Below are 11,313 nucleotides of genomic sequence, written 5' to 3' on the forward strand. Positions count from 1 at the left end.
TAAGTACCAGTTGAGCATGGGTTGATGCAATGAACTTAACCTCTACCTCAAAACTTGGTCTTGTGCCAAAATTTGAAAACAATATTAGTACCTGTAAAACTCTTCCAGTCAAAACAAGTTTTTCCATAAACAAATTTCTTATTCTAATGAAACAAAGTGATTAGACAAAATACACACAAACACACACATATCCATGATTTCACAATAGGCTGTCACAGTTTTCATCTACCAAATTTACTCACAAGGCATTGGTCAGTGAGGGGCTATAGTAGAAGATACTTGCTCAAGGTGCTGCACAGTAGGATAGAACCCAAAGCTACATGATTGCAAAGCAAGCTTCTAAACCACACAACTATGCCTTTTTATTACATAAGTTATTTATATCTTGTTTAAATACTAAATGAATTATTAGCCAATAGGGTTATAATATATTGTAGTAGATAACTTCATAATTATATTTATGAGAAAACTGTCCTATTTTCAAGCAGTTTGTTCTCTTTTTCTTTTGTTTATATTTTGCTGTGTGATGTCTTTCTATTCTTATTACATGAAGCACATGAATTCAAATAAACAAAAGTAAATATTCAAATAAGTCTGAATTGTGAGAATAGCTGACTGGATCCTATTCTGAGAAGTTTGAAAGATAAATATTTCAAAAGCTTTCATTCCGACCTTTTTATTTCTAGAAATCATCCCTCTCCCTGCCAATGTCTGACTGTTTACACATTCAGAAATTGAAACTTCCACTTCAACGTTGATCATGTGATTGCTTGTAAATGATAAATCAATTTTGAAGCCATGACTTCTCTGTGACCACATTATGTTAGGGTGGTAGTAGTCGGAAAATTTTCGACTTGAATGACAGCTCAACCAAAAATAAATAATTTGTGTCTATAGATTAAACAAATATTGCCCTGCGAGTCATTTTATGAAGGTAAGTTGTATCATATTTGACCACTAAAATTAGATTGTTTATATCAGGTGCAGACATGGTAGTGTGGTAAGAAGTTTGCTTTTGAACCAAATAGATGGAAACTGAAAGAAGCTTGTCTTATATCTATATGTGTGTACATATATGTATGTGGTCTGTTTCTGTCTCCTTGTCTTCACATCACATGATGTTGTAAATGAATATAAGTGGTGTCCTTCATTCCCAATATTCTGTGAAAACATGTTGGCCATGGGGAAATATTATCTTACTTGGAAACAGGTAAAGGTTCATGACAGGAAGATCATCCAGCAGTTGAAAATCTGCCTCAACAATTTGTGTCTGATCCATGCAAGCATCAAAAAGTGGATGTTAGAACAATGATGATATCAATAAACCAAACATTGCACAGTAAGATAATGTTTTATGAAGATATATTACGATTGAGGATTGCTGGGTTTAAACTAATGAAACGCTATGATACTGGCTGAGGAAATGAAGTTTAGTATACATCCGATGTTTATGTGTATAAGTAAGTGTTGGCACTTGAGGCCCTACACTGATCAAGGTTAGCCATGCATGCAAGTCTATCTTCTCCATGCCACTGATGTCTATCCAAAGGAAGGTTCCTGACTTGGCACCAGTGTGGTTGCAGGTGCTTACTGCACCTTGCCTGACAGTTCTGCCAATCCACATCTCTGGATCTTTATTGACTTCCAAAAAGATGAAAGGCAAAGTTGGCTTTGACAGTATTTGAACTTGGAGCTCCTCCTACAGTTGGAACAAATATCATGAAACATTCTGAGCAGCTCTTGTGATTCTACCAATTCACTTTCATTTTGTCCTTACTAATATTAATTCACATCAAGTAGATACTTTTGGTTTGAACTGCAACCTTGGAAAATACTGACTCTGGGAAGCAGATTTACATAAAAGATGTTTAGAGCTCATTTTACAAGACACTGCAGTATCTAACTATGACAAGTCAGTAAGCAAAACTCTGATTCTGTTATATGATACAGGTTGATTTTCTAGGATAGTTTAAAAAAAACAAAAAAAAAAAACATGTTTTATACAAACATAGTGTGCTTGTGTGCATTCATAAATATATATGTGTGTGTGTGTGTGTCTGTGTATACACACACACACACATATACATGGACTCTGAATGCAGAAGATATGCATAGACTGAAGAGAAAGGAAGGTAGTATACTCCATTGGATGTACAACATCAGTGCACATGTACGACAAAGTGTATTGAGAGAAAAGTTGGGCATAAGAGGAATCAAATGTAGCTTGCAAGAGAGAAGACAATGCTGGTTTGGACATGTGATGTGTATGGATGAGGACAGCTGCATAAAGAAGTGCTGGTCACTGAATGTGGATGGTACCTGCAAAAGGAGACCCAGGAAGATGTGGGATGAAGTGGTGAGGATCTATCTCAGGATGTTGGACCTCATGGGGATATTTTTCTATATGTGACAGTGGATTTTCATTGATGACTTCATGAACCTTGGTTCTTTCCCCTAAAACTATATATTTAGGAAGGGCATCCAGCTGTAGAAACTCTGCCAAATTTAGATTGGAGCCTGGTGTTGCCATCCGGTTTCACCAGTCCTCAGTCAAATCGTCCAACCCATGCTAGCATGGAAGGCGGACGTTAAACGATGATGATGATGATGATATATATATATCATTATCATCATCATTTAGCATCTATTTTCCATGCTGACATGGGTTGGATGGTTTGTCTGGAACTGGTAATCTGCCACAACCTATAAAGAATGAATAGATACCAGTCTGCTTTGGCTTGGCTTCTACAGCTGGATGCCCTTCCTGATGCCAACCACTCCAAGAGTGTATTGGGTGCCTTCTATGTGTCACTGGCACCGGCCACAACTATGGTTTCACTCAGCTTGTCTTTTCAAGGGCACTTACACACACAATAATGTATCTATTCATTCTTTATAGGTTGTGGCAGATTTGAATGTCTTTGTTCTGCATACACCCCATGTATTGTACACACATATATAAACAGGAGTATTTATCCTCTTCTCACCCATTATCATTTTTATTATCCTATGATACCTTTAACAAAGATGGGGGCATCTGACCAGTCCTTATCCAATTCTTCCACCTCTCATTATAGCTCTGTCTTGCTCCTGCCGGTACCCCACATCACTCAACCTCATCTTTCATCTCTGCAATTATAATGAGGTGTAATAAGGAATAACATCAGATTTTTTTCATATTAAGCACCCACTTCTACTATCCTTAATCTGCTAACCATAATTCTCTCCCTTGCTCATGTGACTCTTAGTTGACGTCTGCCACTCTCATCATCATCATCAACACCATTGCACATCTTTATTTCTATCCTGTCACATTGCTCATGCTATTTTCCATCTAAATTCCTACCAACAACCAAGCATACAACTGCCACTGTGCGTCTCTTACATTACAGCTATTCTTCACTCTTACATCTCTCTGACACTATCACTCCTACTACCACCCATCTTTCTTGCTTTCCACCACTTACTCTCTCGTAACGTGACACATCTTTATTACTTTCTGATCAAACTGCTTACCCTGTTTTTCTATTCAACCCTTTATCAACTACCAACAACCAATATATAGTAATCCCTGTGTCTCTTCCATTACCCCATCTCTGACCATCTCATTGCATGCATACTCTCTCCTCTATCTCTGTGTTGGTTATCACTTTCTTCCTCAGGCTTTGAGAGAACTTAGACAATGTATAAGAGGAAAGATTCCTAAGTTTCACAAGGAACAAAACAACCTCCCTTATGTAGGTATCATGATAGAATGTACCCAGTACACCCTGTAAAATGGCGGTTGGCATTTGACCAGAAATTATGTAGGAAAATGAGTATTCTTTAGTTGTGTCAAGGACATGGTAACCTCTCAAGTGCTGGTGCCACAATAAAATACCCTCAGTACATTTTGCAAAATGGTTGACATTAAGAAGGGCATCTGGCCATAGGAATCCTTTTTAAAATAAGAATGTACAAGTGATATGTTGTCCCTCAACTTGTCTAGGAGGGTAGCAATTCCAAATAAGAACTTGGACTGTAGCAATTCACCCAATTTAAGTCAGCATAGAAAACAGGTAAATATGATGATGATGATGATGGTAAATACATACATATGTACACATATACAGCAAGAAATAGGGGGTTTAAAATCCAGACAGATACTTTACAGGCACTCTGTTGTAATCCAAACTTAGCTAACTATATTGATCAGTAGAAAAACACTCGGAACCTTACAGAGCATACAGTTAGTTGTACTCCTGATCAATTAGTAAATCTAAAGTTCACTTCCAAGAATTATTTCATATATTTACAAACATAAAAACAGAAGAAAGAGAAAAGAAAATGTAAAATAGGAAGTATTTTGTTTTATTAACTGAGGAAAACCATAGGAGTTTCTCAAGGGCTGACAGTTTCGTGCCAAATTATTTGATATGTGCTTTTGCAATGTAGTCTAGGACCCCTAGTAACTCTTGTAACCGTCTTTAGCTAATATATTAAGAAATTACACGTACACATTCAAATGATGTAATTAGAGGTGAAATAAAGGTGAAAAACTGATGTTGAATGGTGTCACAATAATAGAAAAAATAGTGGATTCCCCGTGTTGCACAAACAGCTCCGGGTGTTAGTGTGTGTGCATGTGTGTGTGTGTGTGTGAGAGAGAGAGTGAGAGAGTAAATATTCTTAAAATACCTTCCTTGCTCGAGTACAACCACATCAGTCCATCCTCGTTGACTGAGATGGTAGGCAACAGACAAGCCGACAACACCGCCGCCACAGATGACCACCCTGGCTTGATCGGGAACCTGTACTGTAGTTGAACTGGACGCCGTTGATGTTGATGACTGTGCTGATGATAACGCTGATAATGGTGATGATGACGATGATGGCAATAGCAAGGATGAAGACGAAAAACATCGAGTGAGTCCATGAACACAGCGTCTGCTCTGAGCTCCAGTAATGTTGCCGGTGAAAATCAATGACGAGGAACACGTTTTCCTTTTTAAACAAGCGTAACGTAGAGTGGGTTGGACGAGTTTAAAGGGTTTCATATTGACAATTGTATTATTACCAATAAACTGTTGCTAACAGTTATGAGAGCCAACAAGAAAATCACTTTAAACAACGTTGTCTGGAACGACGAGTTTGATCAACAACTGAATTGTTTTTTTACACGACAATTATTGGATAATTTATTATAAATATTTTACATATTCCTTAAATATATGTATATATATATTTGAAATTGATATTCATTTTACTTGTAATTAGTTAGCGACTATTTACTCCTTACAGACCGCAATAGGATGTACCCGAGGACTTGTTTATGTTAACATCATGTGATAATAATAACAGAAATCGTTGATTATACCCAGCCAGATATTTCACGAATAAATTCATAGGAATACTTCGTTAAATATTGAAGTGGAATAGTAAATAGTAAAGCAATCCTAGCGGTTCCAAATTAAAAAGAAAATATAGGAATGTTTTCTTCTAGTGAAAACTTCCAGATGATATTTCTCTGATCGTGTTTCTCTATTTACTTAAAGGACATCGCCGTATTCCACTTGTAGTTTCACTCTACTGGTTGTTATTGTTGTGTGTTTTGCCTTTTATACTGGTGCCTCGTCTCGTGCTTCTATGCTGTCCTATCACAGCTGTTGTGGTTGCTGCCATCTTCGAATGTCAAGGAGGTTATTCAATCATTTCAAACTGCTAGACGGGCAGATAACTTACACAGTATTCAACCCTCAAAATAAAAATAACCTCCACACTTTCTATCTGTCTCTCTCCATTTCACGCGGTTTCGTTTTTCAATCGTTTAATAATTTTCATCCTCAGTGTCGTTCTTAATCGCATTTTCAGAAACAACGAACTGAACAAATATAGAATAGTCTCCGATTGAAAAATTAAAAAAAATTCCCCCTGACAATAAAATAAGTTATATTAGATATTCATATCGTTCGCGCGAGTCCTTTTATAAGCCAGTACTATGGGATTTCTCGAGTATTGTTTTCTTCTTTCTACAAATCTAAACAAATGCAAATTCTGTAAATGCATTTCTGGCTCACATTACCGACAGCTGATACGAAATAGACCATGAATCGGTGTTAGCCGAATGTAGTTACCTGTAATACATTTCCCATTACCGTTCTACGCTTTATTTCGTTTATTAATTCTTCCACCGAGAACATATAAAATATCAACTAGTATCCATTTATTTATTAATGTTATTTTTTTTTGCACTTCCAGTGTTCATTATTTTTCAAAAGAGAGTCGGATAAACTATTAAATATAAATTTCGCTGCAACCTTTTCCTTTTCCGCTTTCTTTTCTATACAACCTTAAAAAACACCAAACATTATACCGTCAAAGAAAACAAATGCAATATCTAAAGGAATAGTAGATATTATAACTCTCACAGCACATTTATTCACAACAAAAAGAAATAACTACAGTGGTGTACAGGCAATACATTAGAACTAACAAAAATTACTCCAGCCATCCTCGGGCCCCTATTCATCTTAACAACTAATTGCAAGAACATAAAGCAGCCCACTTCGCATCATCATAGGTTTCACTCCGTCCAGATCTACACACACAATAAAACAAAAATATTAAAAATTAAAGATTACAGGGATGTGCGATGGGTACAGCTTGTTGCAACTTTGTCCTAGTCACTACAAATAAAAAGTTAGCTCCGAAATACACTGGTATATCTACAATACGACTAAATACAACATCACTATCTCTCACACGAATTCCCGTACAGTTCAAACGGTTCAGCTGTCTTACATTTTATTCAATTAGACTCCACAAGGTTTTCTCAAATCCAACACAGACAACAGACACTTCTCTAACATACGCCGAACATATCCAAAACCGCACCCAAGAAGCAAAAGGACACTTATCACTTAACATATGTCAAAACAGATGTCATCAACCTTCTTTGGCTCAGCTTACGCAACTTTCACAGCATGGCATTTTACAAATGCCTCTTTGCATGTTTTTGGGTAAAAAAAAAAAAAATAGTCAAAAAGAAAACATGATATACCTCAGCAATTTCAACAATAAAAGTGAAGCTAGTTTTACCCAGTTTTATTTTCCACATTTTCCTACCCTCTCACAACTAGCATGTTCCTTTCTTGGATGTTTGCGTAGACTAAAACTCCCGATTATGCTAAATTTTTATGGAAATTACTAAACAAAGCGAAGCTTATACAATGAATTTATATTGCAGCTTACGTGGGATCTTTTTTAAAACGGGGGCCACATTTTTCATTAATGTTTTACGTAGTGTTTTTGGTACCGAAAGACTTTCAAACTTCGTATACTTATCTATTTTGTGTTATAGAATAGAAAAATATTTTTGTATTCGAATTTATTTCATGTAAAAAATTGTCTTATTTCGATAATTTCAACCAATCACTGACGTCCATTCAGCCGATATACATTAAGTGCCGACTACATAAACAAACGATTCTTCGTTTTATTTGCTTTTTTCATTTTAAATTTGCTTTAACCCTAACCCTAACCCTAGGGTTAGGGTTAGGGTTAGAGTTAGGGTTAGGGTTAGGATTAATTGTTTCAGAATCGTTTGTTTATGTAGTCGGCACTTAATGTATATCGGCTGAATGGACGTCAGTGATTGGTTGAAATTACAGAAATACGACAACTTTAACATGGAATAATTTATGGATTTCTTTTTTTTTAAGAAGACTAAGAGAAAAAGATGTTTTATATGACACATTCTACCAGTGTTCCAAGTTTCAAAGTGTTTCGTTAATGAAAAATGTGGCCCCCGTTTTAAAAAAGATCCTAGCCGTGTCGTATTTCTGCCCAATGATTGCAAAATGTTCTCAAATTCAAATCTCAACAAAGATTTTTAAAACAATATTATTTTTAAGAAAATGTGAATATCCAGTTCTTCACCATACTTTCACATAGGGCCTGCTCAAGGCACCGGCAACTCAGGCGGTCGTACGTGGCACCATGTGTTAGGGGCCGCCAAAGAGTGCGTGACAAAGACAAAGAAATTTCCACGCCAAAGTTCAGCTTGCCCGGGGTGCCACCAACCCTAAGGCCGGTCCTGTTTTCACCTAGATATTCATGGCATTCATGTGAGCTCACATCACTCCCAAGAGGGCGCAACTGCTCAGGTTAAGAACCACTGCGACAAAGTACGTCCAGTTGGGGCCAAGACAAAGTGAAGCACGTTATAACATATACAACAAAAACCTACAAAACCACCCGCAAAACACGATTTACATTAGGGTAGACATCAGCGGTTAGGTTCGTCTTTGTTTCACAAATCAGTATCAACCAACTACAAAACCATTTAAACTACCACACTTTGAATTACTTAAGACTTCACACGACACATCAGCATTACATATCTATGCAATGAAACGTAATGCGTAATCGCATTAGCTCTATGCACGTAAACGGAGAGATTCGGGATAACAGGTATAAGCCCTAAAACTTCCCACGAATTTACAATCATTAATTCACTGAAGAATGCATTTCTCCTTTTAACTAATTTGTTACTTGAGTTCTTTCCCCGGAGCTATGTATACCTATATCCAAGGCCTTCTTAATTGCATTAATTGCCTCTGGGCAATTGTTGTATTTATATACTGGTTTTACATTTTGGCACAAGGCCAGCAATTTCGGGGGAGGGGTAAGTTGATTGTATCGAACCTCAGTGCTCAACTGCTACTTATTTTATCGACCTTGAAAGGATGAAAAACAAAGTTGACCTCGGTGGAATTTGAACTCAGAACTTAAAGATGGGTGAAATGCCACTAAGCATTTTGCCCGGCGTGCTTCCGATTCTCGCAACTCACCATCTTATAATATATATTGATAGTAAGCCAAAACATACATAGATCAGAATTGGGCCTCTAGACTCGTGAGGCCCCTAGGTAACTGCCCATTGTTCCCATGCCTTAAGACAGTACTGTCTATATCCTCCATACACTTCTGTTATTTTCTCCATCACTCATAATGTGGACGTCTAGGATGGAGGGATATTAAACCATTATTTTTGCAGGCTCTCTATGACGGTGAGATCGATGTGGCTAACATGCCATCCGAATAATAATAATGCAGTGGTTCTCATGGCTTTTGATTTTAACTAATTGGAAGTGTTAACATACATATTTTACTTTGGAGTAAAAAATGGGCTACAGCAAATATTCTGCTCAATACCATAGATTTGTTTGTGAGTTGCTTGACCTTACCCAGTTGAACATGTCCCTTGGTGGTCAACGGTATGTGCATCTCTAATCATGAGCACAGATACTAAGGGAGCTTCACAGCCATGTATTTAGAGGAATTATTTGGGGATTGACTAATGCACATCTGGAAACATGGGTGTTTCGTTCATCATCCTTAATCAACGTTTATTCAGGCACCTTTTGGGCGGGGTTGGCTACTCGACCTGAAAAAAATTCTAACAGGTTCCCCACCTGCAAAGCCATGTACTGTAAATCTTGAGATGAGGTCAACATGCCATGCATATATGATTGTGATGCATGTGCCTAGTGTGCCCTTATCAGGTGGGTTGTCATGGTGGGTATATTGGGCTTCGTATATTTGTACCCCAGCATCACTTTGATGGCATGCGCTGCTTTCTCACTCAATAACAATAATAATAATAATGATGATGATGATGATAATGGGAGTCGGAGAAATGTAAGATTTTGTTGGATGGCATCTCTTGGATGCTTGTCTCCCCTGGATCTGGCTTTTGAGCAAGTTGTGTGGTCAATTTGTTTGCATTATATTGTTTTTGTTCTGGGCATGATGCTCTTAGACTTGTGTGTTGAGGTAGTTCGTCATTGGGGCATATTTCTTCTGTGTGTGGACTTTGTGTACTATGTGTGTTCAGATTTCATGTTTAGGAAAGGGGCTATCCTAATGGGATTACTGTCGCAGATAGTGGCTCTTCTTTGAAATATTTGAGTGTAAAATATTGCATGTGTATACAGTGAGAGAAAGTTTCATCTCTAATGTTTAGAATGTTATCTGTTGATTGTATAGTGTTTAATTTTTCAGAAATACAAAGTTCACATTTGGTACCCCGTCCTCTGTATTTTTTGGCTTTAGCAATAATTTTCCGTTCTACCTGTGGGTTGCTTATTCCACCTTCCCTACCATATTTGACAGGGATGTTGCATGTTTTTTAAAATTTATTTTAGTCTCTGAATGATGCCAGGTGTTGCGTATACCTTTCCTTGAACAAGTTGCCCATCATTCCGATATACGTCTTTGCTATTCCGTTGGGGGCCGTAATCTTGGCCTTGAATACGAGTTTTTTTCTCGAGACAGTTGTTGTTGAGAGGGCAGCGGTTTAAGTTCAATCGCAGAAAGGAATTCAAAACGGCAACACATATACATACACACATACCCATACATGCACACACTCAAATACATACCTATCAGCCACTTCTCAAAGCCAATTTGATCCAAAATTCTGACCACCATTCTTTATATATTTGCACACAAACACACACACGTACGTACACATTCAGCTTTTCGCTTTTATTCATTACTTTATTCTTTTAATCGTCTGTCACTATTCATCTATTTTCAGTTTTTGTTTTTGAGGTTTCATTTTAGCGACACCAGTTACACATGGTACCAGGAATTTGCTTGGTATCGTCAAAGTGGAAAAAGTGTTTTTAAGTTTTCGAAAATTTGAAACAAAAAGGCAGAGATATTTTCATAGAGATGTGAAAATATGGCCACTACTTGTTAATTTCAAATTGAACTTACCAAAGATGTGGGTCTTCCAGCGTCACGTAGTGCCCCAAGTCTCTTAACGCCCCCCCCCCATAGTACCCCTTTGCTCCAAATAGTCCCCGTTGAGAACCTTTGGTGTAAAGTATAGCCATCACTGTGAAGGCTTAGTGGTTAGAGTGTTGGACTCATGGTCGTAAGATTGTGGTTTCGATTCCTGGGCGATGCGTTGTGTTCTTAAACAAAATACTTCATTTCTCTTTGCTCCAGTCCACCCAGCTGGTAATAATGAGTAATCCTGTAACGGACTAGCGTCACATCCAGGGAGGAATATATACATCGGAGAAACTGAGAAACGAGAAACCGGCCCTATGCTGTTTACGGAGTAATGTGGACTAACTCCCATCGCCGGTGAATCTGACTTCTTCTCATGAACCATGTCTTTGCTAATTGTTTTTGGCACCCTCATAACCCCTTTCCAGTCTTTACCTGGCCGAATATCGTGGATGTGACGACTGGATGAAGAGAGAGAGAGAAAGAAAGAGAGAGGGAGAGAGAGAGAGAGAGAGAGAGAGAGAGAGAGAG

General features: G+C 37.7%; 1 protein-coding gene across 1 annotated transcript in view; it reads right to left on the minus strand.

Annotated features, from left to right (window-relative positions):
- LOC106875297 (pyruvate dehydrogenase phosphatase regulatory subunit, mitochondrial) overlaps positions 1 to 6,091 on the minus strand; it is a 30,237-nt gene extending 24,146 nt beyond the window's left edge. Inside the window, exon 1 of the mRNA XM_014923385.2 lies at positions 4,678 to 6,091. Within this exon, the coding sequence (XP_014778871.1) occupies positions 4,678 to 5,036 (359 nt within the window). The 5' untranslated portion in view covers positions 5,037 to 6,091. The remainder of the gene's footprint in view (positions 1 to 4,677) is intronic.
- Between the last annotated feature and the right edge of the window lie 5,222 nt (positions 6,092 to 11,313).

This window comes from Octopus bimaculoides, chromosome 6 (genome assembly GCF_001194135.2).
Source record: "Octopus bimaculoides isolate UCB-OBI-ISO-001 chromosome 6, ASM119413v2, whole genome shotgun sequence".
Taxonomy (NCBI): Eukaryota; Metazoa; Mollusca; class Cephalopoda; order Octopoda; family Octopodidae; genus Octopus; species Octopus bimaculoides.